This window comes from Bos javanicus, chromosome 26, assembly GCF_032452875.1.
Source record: "Bos javanicus breed banteng chromosome 26, ARS-OSU_banteng_1.0, whole genome shotgun sequence".
NCBI lineage: Eukaryota > Metazoa > Chordata > Mammalia > Artiodactyla > Bovidae > Bos > Bos javanicus.
The window spans coordinates 41,966,136-41,980,255 of record NC_083893.1 but is presented as its reverse complement, the minus strand read 5'-3'; the positions used below and the strand labels follow the sequence as shown (position 1 = coordinate 41,980,255).

The following is a 14,120-nucleotide window of genomic DNA, read 5'->3' as shown; positions in this document are numbered from 1 at the left end:
CTACTATTTTCACGATTAAGGTCAGGCTCACGTGGAGCTTCTATATATGAAGATGGCAGTGTTCTACCCACTAGCACTTGTCATTTATAGAAATTAGACCACTGAAAATCCACTAAGTGGAAAGACGTTGCCCTGAGTCATCCACCCTCTCCAGCTCTGATTTGTTCTGTGTCCACCTGTCCATCCACCTGTCCATTTGATTCTCCACCTGCTTGTCTGTTTGTCTTCTGTCCAATGTTTAGTTCTAAATGAGAGGTGACAGCTGCAGCAACAGCGCTCTCCATCAGATTACCTGGTAAGAAGTGGACCTACACTCAGCTGGCTCCTCCCTAGAAGGACCAGCCAGGCCCTCCAGGCATTACGTTATCCTAGCCCTTCAGCTCCAGGTGGTGCTAAGAAAAGCTTATCCTGAGCTTCTGAAAGCCCAGGGTACTGGCCAAAGCAAAGAAACCAAAAAAGGAAGATGAAAAAGAAAGGACAGAGAAGGACACAGAGAGTCAGAGAAGGAGAGAGGGCACAGAAGGTGCCCATTGTGGTGAAAGCCCTCTGAAATGACGCCCTGGGGTAATGCCCTGGCAATGTGGCTGTGCTGATGGCCCCATGTCTGTCCTGCACATGTGGTGTCCATGCTGGGAGACCAGGAAGGCTGACCACACTTGATCATTTGGATTACCTTCTTGGATTAATAGAAATGGAACTGGAACCATAAATTCACTGACCTTCATTACTGGACAAATCTCTCAGAATGCAGGCTCAGAGGGGTGACTTAGGGCAGTAGTATTTTGCTCAATTTCCTCGAAAAATCACGTTAGGGCCTGAGCTAGATGACGATGATCAGGGCAGCCAAGGACAACCTGGTCTCACCTGTAGCCTCTGTCTCCGCCACGACATCCAAAGGGGGACCTGTCAAAGACAAAGGACGTCATCAGACGCAGTGGGGTCATCGGCTGGCACCGAGGGGGACATAGCCCACAAGGAGGCTCCAAGGAGCCAGGAAGAGATGCATCATCAGGGCCCCTCCCAGAGCTCCTGAGCCAGTCTCTGGGGGTGAAGCAGAGCATGCAGGCGGTGGTCACGTGCAGGAGGGAAGACGCACTGATCCAGATCTTTCCAACGTGGACGCATACATTCTCTTGTCATGTTATCCTAGCTCTTTATCTCCAAGAGGTACTAAGAAAAGTTTAATGGAGCTTCTGAAAGACCAAGACACCAGCAAGAGGAGAGGAACAAAACAAAACAAAAAGGAAGATGAAAAAGAAAGGACAGAGAAGGATACAGAGAATCAGAGAATGTAAATGAGATATTTTAAAATTTGGGAATTTAAGAAAATGAAAGATGGGACATTCTGGCTCCTGTAGCCAATTTCTGTGACCCCAGTGTGGGGAGTTAGGAGGCTGCAGTGCAAGTACAGGAAGAGGCACTGACTGACTGCTTCCTTTGACCTGTGCTGCTCAGAGATGGTGGGTCAGGACCTAAGGTTACTGTGGCTCCTTGCTGTCCCCAACATCTCTCCAGCCAGCAACACCTGACCTAGAACTTCCCATTGGAGACTTTCTCCGATGACCAATCCATTCCCACCTCCTGAGGCTGACAGTCCAGGAAGGGATGTGACTGCAGCTTTATCAGAGCTTGTCCACTCAGCTCTGGTCACGGCTCACCCTTTGGCCAGGAGCTGGTCAAGGGCAAGGCATTAAGGGGCCAGGGGTTTGATAAAGGAGAGGGGGCACAAGTGTGGAAAACTCAGGTACTGACGCTGACAGCACGTGGGAAAACCAACACCAAGGAAGCAATGTGGGGCCAGAATGCCCAGGATCACAGAGAGGGCCAAGGAGAGGGTAGGAATTAAACTGAGCCTTGACTGGGGCCAGGTCTGGCCCATCAGCCTTCTGCTGCCCATGGACAGAAAGTGTCCATAACTGCCTCTCCCATCTCAACCGTTCCCCACCCGCATCTCACTGCCAGCCCCTCACAGCCCCAAAGCGCTGTGCAGAAGTTTAAGAAATTTTGAATCTGCTTCCTGAGCGTGAAATGCACAGTGAATTGAAGAGGTAGATGGTGAGGTGGGACCAAATGACTTCTAAGGGCTCTTCCTCTCTCCCAGTGGACAGTCAGCGACTCCACATCTCTGAGCCACTCTATGGGCTTAGAGTACAGAACCCATTCAATTTCCTGCAGAATTCTCCCCCACCAGGTTTTAAGAAACTACACATGTGAACTCCGCCTTCCCTACCTGGTAGCAAGGCCACTGAGTATTCAGCATCTGTAAGTGGGAGAGATAAAAACATCTGCTGTCAGTGAAAAACATCCTGCTTTCTTTTCTTTTCTCAAAATTTTGGCTGCACTGGTTCTTTGTTGCAGGCTCTCTAATCGCAGCGCTCAGGCTTAGTTGCTCTGCGGCCTGTGGGATCTTAGTTCCCCAACCTGGGATCGAACCCAATTTCCCCACGCTGGAAGGAGCATTTTAAACCACTGCACTGCCAGGGAAGTTCCTGTCCTGCTTTACTCTCAATTGTGATTTTTTTACACTGTCCCTAGGAAAGGACTTTCTCGAAAGGGCCCAGCTGGGCTCTGCCCGGGAAGGGAGCGGAGTTACCTGAACAGACCACGCCAGCATCCTCCCCGTGCCCACAGTTGTGGGCAAACCAGCCAGCATGGGAGCACTCGTCCAGGTGCTCTTCATGCCCCCTGCACTGCATGTTGTCCAGGAGGACCTTCCCGGAACCTTCCCCAAAGTGGGCCTTGCCCGGGGCCTCCATGGCCCGACCGCAGCCCAGCTGCCGGCAGACAACATTTGCTTCTGGCAGGTCCCAGAGGCTGTCACACACTGTCCCCCAGGCTCCCTGGTAGAAAACCTCCACGCAGCCGGTGCAGCTCCCATGGCCGCCCACCAGCCGCACGGGGGCCCAGCCTCCTGGGGGAGGAAAGGGGTCTCAGGGTGCTGGCCGCTCCCTCTGCCTGTTGAGGACCGACTGCCCTCTGTCACCCTGGCTCTCCTTTCTTTCCGTGGCTTTGTACCCACACCCTTCATGCTGCCACGAGGGTCCCATGTCAACGTGCAGCTCTAAGGCGTCTGATGGCATCCATCTTTAAAGGCCTGACACAGAATCCTAAGTCGTATTTGCAGGAAGTGGACCCTGACCAGATGAAAACTGCTGACTGCAACCATGTAGACTTCAGACCAATTGAAAACAGAATGTTGATGAAGCTCAAAATTTCACTTTGATGCCAACCAGTCTGAGAACTGACGCCAAGCTAATCGCACCTGGGTTAAGACTGCTCACCTTCTAGCCTCGCTCTCTGCACTCTCTGCAGTGTGACCCTCCCACTCCTCCCAGGAGGCTGAGTCTATTTTCCTAGTCCTCAACCCCCGGGGCTTGTGGCCTGAGATTTGCCTGGGTCAATAGCCTGTGGCAGAGGTAATGGTTTGGAGCTATAAGGCCTCATGACAGGCTCCAGGGGAGCCCGGAGACAGTTGTATGAATAAGCCTGGGGGGCCTGCTGGGCGATGAAAGGCGTGTGACCGTGTCACCTCTGTCCCATCCAAAGACACAAGACAAGAAGGAACGGCCTTACCTGGAGGCACCGAAGCAGGTGGGTTTTGGGCCACCGATGTTGCCGGTGACGTGGGAAGTAGGTTCTCATAGGCTGTTGATGGAGGGAAAAGGAAGGAGTGATGTGAGGGAAGAGTCAGAACATCCCGAGAAGGTAAACAGCTACTCCAAAGGGCAGCTGCCTTCCAACAGGATTCAGCAAGAATAATGATGATGCTGTTAAGGCCAGTGACCTCCCATCCCCTAGATCCCCATTTCAGATGAAACATGGCGTTACTGCCTGTTGACAAACTGACATGGGCCGCATGGCCACTTTGCAAAAGCAAAGACAGTTGGCCCCAAGTGGCCTGCTGCATGCGGGCTGTCAGGGGGCCATCACCTCTTTCTTGGTTACCCTCGCCCCAGGGGCGTAATGACTTCACCTAAACAAAGCAAGGAGAGTCACTCAGCAAATCCTTGGGGGAGAGGGCAGGGAGGAGGGTAGCAGGTCTGAAATGCTCGAGGGAACCTCTGGAGCTGAGGGAACGGTTGTGCATCTTGACCGCGGTGGTGATTACACAACCGTGTACAAATCACCAAAGTTCATCAAACTGGACCTTAACAGGGGTGAACCTTCAGCACATAAATAAAACCTTAACAAAAGGTAAGTTGATGAATGATAGATGGATTGATCAATTTATCATAGAATCCAGGTAGGAGTTAATGGTTATATTCCTCAAACTTTTCTGTATATCAGAAATTTTTCATAACAAAATGTTAGAGGGTAAGGTGTCTCTCAATTTCTATTGTAAGACTTACATCTCTGTTTTTCGACAACCATCTTTTGCTTTCCCACTGGTGTACACTTAATTCAGCTAACCTATGTGGCTATTTCTTCCCTCCTTGTTAGTCACAGAACATCAAAAGCATAGAATTTTAGGGAGCACGGCATCCAATGTGCCTGTTCTAATGACACGGAGACTGAAAAGTTAATTAAGTCGCTTAGTCGTGTCTGACTCTTTGTGACCCCATGGACTGTAGCCTGCCAGGCTCCTCAGTCCATGGGATTTTCCAGGCAAGGATACTGGAGTGGGTTGCCATTTCTTCCTCCAGGGGATCTTCCTGACCCAGGGACTGAACCTGGGTCTCCCGCACTGCAGGCAGATTCTTTACTATCTGAGCCACCATGGAAGCCCATGGTTATTCAGCTGAAGAGAAACCAGTTGGGTTCAGATTCCAACAGCTCAGGGCCTTCTGATCCCCACATGCCCTCCTTTAGGTGGGCACATGACCAGAGGAAGGAACCATGGCTGTGTGAGCACCTTCCAGGTGCCAGGAATCTTTAGGTATCATCTAATACGTGACCTGGGGCTTCCCTACTCTTGCCTGGAAAATCCCATGGACAGAGGAGCCTGGTGGGCTGCAGTCCATGGGGTCGCTAAGAGTTGGACACGACTGAGTGACTTCACTTTCACTTTTCACTTTCATGCATTGGAGAAGGAAATGGCAACCCACTCCAGTGTTCTTGCCTGGAGAATCCCAGGGACGAGGGAGCCTGCTGGGCTGCCGTCTATGGGGTCGCACAGAGTCGGACACGACTGAAGCGACTTAGCAGCAGCAGCAACAGGGGCTTCCCCGGAAGCTCAATGATAAAGAATCCATCTGTCAATGCAGGAGACACAGGTTCGATCTCTGGGTTGGGAAGGTCCACTGGAATAGGAAATGGCAACCCCTTCCAGTATTCTTGTCTGGGAAATCCCATGGACAGAGGAGCCTGGTGGGCTACAGTCCCTGGGATCACAAAAGAGTCAGAGACGACTGAGCAACTGAGCACATGCAGTCCATGAGCTTACTCTGTATTCTCCATATTATTCCCACTTTAATGAAGAGGAATGGAGATGAACTGGGAAGGAGAGATGACATGTCTTGTCTGTGGTCGTCTAACTGAGGGGGTCATATGCCATGCTGTCTCTCCCATTAGGGAGTAAACCCCATGAAAGAAGGGTCCAGGGCTTTGACCACTGCATGGCCCCCGTGCTTCACTGGCACAGAGTCTGGCACATGGTTGAATGAACAGATGAGTGAAAGAAAGAAGCTGCAAATCAAACCAGGATCTGACTCTAAGCCTCATGACCTTCTCACATCATGCAGAGTCTAGCAGAAGACATAACACGGGCCCTACCTGTAGCCAGAGCAGCTGTGGAATCAGCACCTGCAACATGGAGACAGACTATGCATGTTACCACGTCTTAATGGGAGAACGTCTACTGTGAACATCCTACAAGCAGAGAGGGGTGGGCGGCAGACAGACAGAGACTCTGCCCGTGAGAAGCCTGGCATTTTCTGGGGATTTGGGACACAGGACCAGGCAGCAAACCTGGGCTGTCCCGGGACATCTTCAGGGACCACTGCTCCCTGGGTGCCTCAGGAGTTGACAAGGGTGGCTCCACATGGGCAGGTGCAGCCTGAGAGCTCGTCATTCGTCGGGACGTTATTCAAGTCACCAGTGGGGCAGAATCGGGAAAGACTGGGGGGCAGAGAGTCAGCCAGAGGGACACATAGTTCTGGGGAGGTCACCAGGCCCAGATGTGGAAGGCCTGGCATTCCAGCTGACAACTTGGTCCATCAGCCCGAGGTCACACGCACAAACGTTAGTGAGGACCCACAGGGGTAAGATAAACAAGGGACCTGAGTGGTGGGAGTCGTGTGCACAGGAAGGCTGTTCGGTGTCCAGAGGGGCAGGGCTTTCTGCCCTGTCCAGAAAGCTGACTGTCCAGTCAGTTAATGCAACAAGAGAATTTGCTGCTTTGAACCTGATGCACTTCTACTTTTATTTTTGCCACAAAATGTAAGAATTTGGATTTTTATGCCGAACACTCTGATTTGGCTAAATTCAAGGTCATTGGGTCGCAAAGAATAGGACATGACTGAGCAACTGAACTGAAGTTCAGCTTAGAATTTTCAAATGTAACCAGCCACTTCTGAGCTGAGATCCAGCCTATAAGTCATATTCGGCAATCGCTGCAGCTAAGGGGGTGGTTGGGTGGCTGAACAACCTGAAGGAGCCAGGCTGCCTGCCTGGCCCACTGACATCCTGAGGCTGGGCTGTGGGGTGTGTGTGTATCACTGGGGTATGTGTGTGTGTGTAGGGGTGAGTAGGGAGGCCACAGGAGCAGCCCTCCAGGCAGGTACTGACAGCAGCCGCTCACCTGCACAGATGACGCTGGCGTCCTCCAAGTGCCCGCAGTTGTGCCCGGCCTCACCCCCATGCACGCACTGCCCCAGGTGGCTCTCGCTGCCCACACACTGCAGGTTGTCCAGCGCAATCTTCCCAGAACCTGCCCCAAAGTGGGCCCCCGTGGGGGCTGCCACCGCCTGGCCACACTCCAGCTGGCGGCACACGACGGCGGCCTCGGCCAAGTCCCAGAGGTCATCACACACAGTTCCCCACGTGTCCTGGACCAGAACTTCCACGCGGCCTGAGCATCTCCCCGGACCGCCCACCAGCTTCACAGCCACCCAGGCCCCTGGGGAGGAACAAGGAGGAGAGGCATTGAGACGCAGCTCTCTGAGGTCAGGAAGGTTTCCTCTACTGGGGTACGTGGGTAGGCGCTAATAAACTATTCAGAAATGGTGTTTCTGGGTCACATAATCCTTATCACCAAGAGTAAAAGAATAGGCTTTGCAGCTTTCTTTACTTTATTTGGCTTTTCTATTTGCTTTCATTGGGAGGACTTGTCTTCTATGAATCAGCCCAACAGAGCAGGGAGTGGATAGTCCCAGGTCACTTTTAAAGGATTTGTTCATTGATTACTGGGCTTCCCTGGTGGCTCATATGGTTAAGAATCTACCTGCAACGCAGGAGACGTGGGTTCAATCCCTGGGTTGGGAGGATCCCCTGGAGAAGGGAATGGCTACCCACTGCAGTATTCTTGCCTGGAGAATTCCATGGACAGAGGAGCCTGGAAGGCTATATAGTTTGTGGGGTCACAAAGAATCAGACAGGACTGAGCAACTCACACTCCTTGATTACCTGGTGATGCTATCAAGGTATCACACAGGAGATGCACTTGTAGAAATGTCAGCTCATCAAGTAGAGGTAGAGGGGCAGCTCCCATCAATAGTGAAAAGCTACTTCTTTTTAAGCAGTTGTCCGACTAATTACAAAAAAGGATGCTTGTTTTTCCAAATGGATTCCTAGCCTTGTTTCAGGCTTGTAGTTTAGGGCTCCCACTGCAGGGGCACAACTGAGCTCCCAGAACAGTGACGTCACTTCTCTGCTCCAAAGCTTGGCCCTGACTCCACTTTTTCTTATAATTCAACTGTAAGATGGAAACAACATCCTCCCAGCTATGTGGCAATGTCAAAAAGACTGAAAAAAGTGAAAGTGTGAGTTGCTCAGTCGTGTCCAACTCTCTGCAGCCCCATGGACTGTAGCCTCCTAGGCTTCTCTGTCATGAAATTCTCCAGGCAAGAAAAGATTGTACTAGACCATATTTGGGGAAATATGCCAAGAATGGTTGTATGGAAGGTTTATCAGCTCATGCGAAGGCCCAGTTGAGGAGATCGATTTTACCCAAATGAAACAGTGATGAGAAACATGGAAAATCCGAATTAATAATTAACATTTTATCTATCATATCCTTTATTATAATAAATTCTCTTTGTAGACAGCTTAATAATATACTTAACATTTCCATATAATTTTCTCAAATAGTCTTGGCATGAGCAATTAGTCCTTCTCCTTGTCTAGGTAGCTTTTATCCAGGCCAACATGAAAAACACAGTGAAGCCAACATGAAAAACACAGTGAAGCCAACATGATCCTTGTAGTTAACAGGTCTGGGTGAATCCAGCCTTTGCCACTTACGACTGTGTGACTAGTTATTTGAGCAGTTCACTGTGTTCTCTGGGTCTCTGTTTATTTTCTTGTGAAATGCTGGGAATAGCAGCTTCCTTTATGATTACTGTGGACCACACTTAATTCTGTGCATGGCATACACTAGTTTCTCAGAAAATGCTAAGCACAGGACTGGCCAAGTCACAGAAAGGCATTACCTGCTGGCGGGAGGGTGGAGTGAAGGCTGGGAGGGCCCGTTGTGGGTATGGTAGCTGACAGTCCAGCACCTGCAAACAGGTACAAACAAGACATCGCTCGAGATCAGGAGCCTCCTAACCCCACGAAGGAAAGGAAAATCCTTGCAATGAGAACATTCTGAAAAGTCAGACTCAAATACAAGGCACTGGGTCCTCCACTGGCTCCCCTACAAAGTTCTAGGCAGGGAAGACCTCTCTTCCCCCATCTTTAAGCTCAGTTATCCAGTCTCTAAGATGAGGGTTTAGAATATTCCCCATGGTCGGTGCATCCGTGCTCTCTCCATGAGTTTATTGTGGGATCTCTTTGCTGCCATCTCTTCTTTCCCTTTCAGGAAACAACCAGCTGTGTTCTATCATGGAGACGCAGCATTCATATCAATGAATGGACTTCTCTGGCTCTCCCTAGGTGTTTGGCAAACCTGCCTAGACTGCATGGTACCCAAGCAACGTGAGACAAACATGGCATCTTTGAGCAGCTCTTGTACCTCGTTTTGTCTCATAAAACATCAATCCAAGCAAACCTTCTTACTGCCATCTAATTATGGGGTCAGTTGGACCAAATCAGTGTTTAAAATGTCAAATGGCAATTAACCCAACAAACTGAATGTTCAGTGTAAAGAACTGATGTCTGATTTCAATTTTAACTAGTTGCCGATGGAGTTGGCTTCAGCCTTCAGTAATGACCTGCAGGTGCTGAAGGCTTCTGCCAGAGAAGATGGTGACTCAGACAAGTCAGATGTCGGGGGAGAGGTGCCCACATGGGCTGCCTCAGCACCAGGAGCTCTGCTGCCTTCTGCATCCTTGCGGCCTCTGTGAACATCAATTTGAGGGAGCTCGCCCAGCTACCACCACCTGACAGGTGTACAAATATTGTCTGCTTTTAATAATGCCTTTAACTCCTTTGGATCCTTTTCAAATCGGCTAACAGTAGATTCAGTTCCTAAATCAGTGGGATACAATATGGATTTCCCATAAATAACTGAAGGGGAAGGAACATTCAAGAATGTCAGGTGATGGATGAGCATCCCAAATACCCTGCCCTTTTTTGTTCTTATCAGCAGTCCTTGCACAGTAACTGCTATTCCCTTAAGCATCTTTTGTTGTCAGTCACTAAGTCACATCTGACTCTTGGTGCCCCATGGGCTCTAGCACGCCAGGTTCCTCTGTCCTCCTCTATCCTCCGTAGTTTGTTCAAACTCATGTTCGTTGAGTCGGTGATGCCATCCAACCATCTCATCCTCTGCCTGCCCTCTTCTCCTTTTGCCTTCAATCCTTCCCAGCATCAGGGTCTTTTCCAGTGAGTCGGCTCTTTGCATCAGGTGGCCAAGGTAGTCAAGCTTCAGCTTCAGCATCAGTCCCTCCAATGAATATTTGGGGTTGATTTCCTTAAGGATTGACTGGTTTGTACTTACTATAGTAAGTATCTTTACAATGGTGTCTTCTGGAAGATTAATAGGGCTGAGAGCAAATACAGCAGGCACAGAGGACCTACCTGTGAGTGTGTGGGCAGAGGAAGCAGCTTCAGACCCGGGGACAGGAGTCAGGGCTGGTGGATCGTCAGCACCTGAAGGTTGAAACACATCAGCTCGGCTTATTATGAACAGCTGAACAACGGGTGTGAATAGGGGCCGAGATGTCTGAAGGGGCATAAAAGCGGTGACGTCCTGGGAGATGCCAGCCACTCACCTGTGCAGATGACACTGGCATCCTCCTGGTGCCCACAGTTGTGCCCGACCTCGCCCCCGTGCATGCACTGCTCCAGGTGGCTCTTGCTGCCCACACACTGCATGTTATCCAGCACGATCTTCCCAGAACCCACCCCAAAGTGGGCCCCCGTGGGGGCCGCCACCGCCTGGCCACACTCCAGCTGGCGGCACACGACAGCAGCCTCGGCCAGGTCCCAGAAGTCATCACACACGGTCCCCGATGTGTCCTGGACCAGAACTTCCACGCGGCCTGAGCATCTCCCTGGACCACCCACCAGCCTCACAGCCACCCAGGCCCCTGGGAGGAACACGGAGGAGAGGCACTTGGGGTCTGCCCTCCCATCTCTGGAAAGCTCCCTTTATCCTTTATCATTTCCAGGTGGTCACATCCCTATTTTAAAATCAGGCAAGCTCATGCAGTCCTCAGCCACCCAGATAGCAAGAAGAGCCAGAATAGTCTTCAATTTCAAGTCCCCTCAGGAAGACTTTATCCTCCCCTTTTCCAAAAGGTGAAGCTTTCTTTAAGAAACTGCCTGAATTCCTAGATTCTCCCAACAAGAACCTGTGTTATTACCCCTACCATGGACAGCGATAGAAATAAGAGATTTCAGTGTATCTAGTGAAACAAGAAGCACTCCAGGCCTCCCTGTCCATCACCAACTCCCGGAGTTCACTGAGACTCACGTCCATCGAGTCGGTGATGCCATCTAGCCATCTCATCCTCTGTCGTCCCCTTCTCCTCTTGCCCCCAATCCCTCCCAGCATCAGAGTCTTTTCCAATGAGTCAACTTTTCGCATGAGGTGGCCAAAGTACTGGAGTTTCAGCTTCAGCATCAGTCCTTCCAATGAATATTTCAGGACTGATCTCCTTTAGGATGGACTGGTTGGATCTCCTTGCAGTCCAAGGGACTCTCAAGAGTCTTCTCCAACACCACAGTTCAAAAGCATCAATTCTTCGGCACTCAGCCTTCTTCACAGTCCAACTCTCACATCCATACATGACCACAGGAAAAACCATAGCCTTGACTAGACAGACCTTTGTTGGCAAAGTAATGTCTCTGCTTTTCAATATGCTATCTGGGTTGGTCATAACTTTCCTTCCATAAAAGCACATAAACTAAAAACAACCAGGGAAGTGACTCACAAATAAAAAGTTCAACTTACCAGACAGACTAGTTTTTGCTGATGATGGTGATGATGGTGGTGTTGGTGACGACGGTGCTGATACTGATGGCACTGACAACAGTGGAGGTGCTGATGGTGACAGTGTTGATGATGGTGAGGAGGATGACAGTGCTGATGGTGAAGATGATGGCCATGATGACAACGGCCAAGGTGATGCTGATGACAATGAGGATGATGAAGATGATGACTCTGCTCCTAATTATCAGAATAAGAAAGATTCCTTGTTTTCAGACAGTGGTTCTCAAAGTGTGATCGGCAGACCAGCAGCATAACCATCCTGAACGTGTTGGAAATGCAAATTCTCACACCCCACCCTACTGAATCAGAAACTCTGGGGGCGTGGCCCAGCAATCTGGGTCTTAACAAACCCTCTGGGCGGTTCTGATGCTCATTAAAATTTTAAAACAACAACTGCTGTTTTAGGATAAAAAGGAGTGATGGAAATGGCCCCATAGTTTTTTCCCAGTGACCAAAGTACTCTAAAATCACATAAATATACATTTTTAACTGGTGTCGTTTCTTTGCTTATTAAGGAAGATCAGATCTTACAGACTCCAGGGGGATAAATTTCTGATCTAATCACTCCAGAAGATAGATGGTCATTTTCTTTCAAAAAAGTGATTATGATGACTAGTGGGCATAATCATAGAAAACTATTACATCCTAAAGTCAATGACCATTTTTAAAAAGATTTTTTTTAATATGGACCATTTTAAAAGTCTTTATTATTTCTGTTTTATGATTTTTTGGGGGCGGGGGGAGACTATGAGGAATGTGAGATATTAGCTCACTGACCAGGGATCAACTCTGCACTCCCTGCATTGGAAGATGAAGTCTTAACCACTGGACCACCAGGGGAAGTCCCAGTGACCATTAACTTATACTCCTTCAGTGGCCCCAGACTGCAATGGCCTGGGAACTTAGTTCTGATGGGGGAGGATTACTGTACCGGGTGACAGGGTAGTTGGCTAGTTTCTAACTCCCTTTTTTTGCTGGTATTGCATTTCAGTGTTGAGCTATCCACCAAGCCACCCCTAAAGAGTGCCTGGGATCTGCCCTCTAGCAGCTGCCCAGAAGAGGGGCCAAGCAGCCCAGGATGAGGCGGTTTCCTAGAGGAGAGCGTGAGCACAGGAGAGCCAGGTTAGCGCCGCACGTCCATGAGTTCCGTCTGCATGGCGCACTGAACTAGGCACTGGGAAAGCTTTTAGGCTTCAAGCGATATGGACCAGGCAAACCAGCCTCCATTAACTGCTTTAAAGCATGATTTAACACGGTCATTTTCACCCCATTTCTATCTCACAGGATCAGTATTAGCCAGATAGGATTAGGAGTCAAACCAGCCAATCCTAAAGGAAATCAACCTTGAATACTCATTGGAAGGACTGATGTTGAAGCTCCCAATACTGTGGCCACCTGATGTGAAGAGCTGACTCACTGGAAAAGATCCTGACACTGGGAAAGATTGAAGGCACAAGGAGAAGGGGATGACAGAGAATGAGATGATTGGATGGGCTCACCGACTCAATGGACGTGAGTTTGAGCAAACTCCAGGAGATGGTGAAGGACAGGGAAGCCTGGTGTGCTGCAGTCCATGGGGTCACAAAGAGTCGGACATGACTTAGCGAATGAACAACAACAGAATGGGACATAGAGATAGCCCAAATCCCCCTGGAGGGGACCGGGTTTTGAAAACTGTTAATGTGCAGAGGAAACCACCAGCCCTCTCGGGAGGGGGTCCCTGCCTCACTGCTCATTTGCTGTCATGATCCATTCTGTCGGGGAGTCGTTGGGACCCCTCACCTGAGCAGATGGCTCCAGCGTCCGCCTCGTGACCACAGCTGTGAGTGAACCAGGTGTCGTGGGCACACAGGGCCAGGTGGCTCTCCTCGCCACTGCAGTGCACATTGTCCAGGAGAATCTTTCCGAAGCCCGGGCCGAAGTGGGCACCGGGAGGCGTGGACACCGCCCAGCCGCACCCCAGCTGCCTGCATACCACGTGCGCCTCCTTCAGACCCCAGCCCTCGCCGCACACCGACCCCCAGCTGCCCTGGTAGGAAACCTCCACCCACCCAGAGCATCTTCCAGGGCCGTTGACCAGCCTCAGCGTGGGCCAGTCTCCTGCGGGAGAGAACGTCAAGGTTAGTTCATGAGACTTCCCTATGGAACTCACCCTTTGTCTGGCTTACAAACTAAAGGTAATCCTTCGATTACTCCACACGTCTGAGCGCATTCTAGGCAAGAATTGCCTAATAATTACCCTGCTCAGTGGCGTGCTCTTTACCACCTACTCAACAAAGCAGATTAGATGGTAGACTATGGATTTGGAGCTTTAGGACTTGACATCTGCAGGACAGGTGTGAAAAATTAGGAAAATGTATCTCCATCAGTGGGGAAAAGAAAATAAATGGCTTACTCAAAAAATGTAATATTATAGCAGCTCAAATCAGTGAGATGTGTATATTTTCATATATGTGTGTATATCAACATGGATGAATCTCACAAATGTGCAGCGAGTAAAGAATAAAAGGTACTAAATGATATATAGGGACTAATGTAATTTGTGTGAAAGAAAACCACAAAATAACATGCACCAAGATGACAT

At 49.8% G+C, this 14,120-nt stretch overlaps 1 protein-coding gene across 1 annotated transcript in view; it reads right to left on the bottom strand.

Annotated features, from left to right (window-relative positions):
* LOC133239614 (deleted in malignant brain tumors 1 protein-like) overlaps positions 1–13,748 on the bottom strand; it is an 82,594-nt gene extending 68,846 nt beyond the window's left edge. The window contains exons 1-10 of the mRNA XM_061403970.1: positions 13,730–13,748; positions 13,319–13,636; positions 11,517–11,738; positions 10,257–10,631; positions 10,120–10,191; positions 6,740–7,057; positions 3,574–3,645; positions 2,594–2,911; positions 2,231–2,260; positions 865–903 (exon numbers count right to left, since the gene is read on the bottom strand). Of these exons, the coding sequence (XP_061259954.1) occupies positions 865–903; positions 2,231–2,260; positions 2,594–2,911; positions 3,574–3,645; positions 6,740–7,057; positions 10,120–10,191; positions 10,257–10,631; positions 11,517–11,738; positions 13,319–13,636; positions 13,730–13,748 (1,783 nt within the window). The remainder of the gene's footprint in view (positions 1–864; positions 904–2,230; positions 2,261–2,593; positions 2,912–3,573; positions 3,646–6,739; positions 7,058–10,119; positions 10,192–10,256; positions 10,632–11,516; positions 11,739–13,318; positions 13,637–13,729) is intronic.
* Between the last annotated feature and the right edge of the window lie 372 nt (positions 13,749–14,120).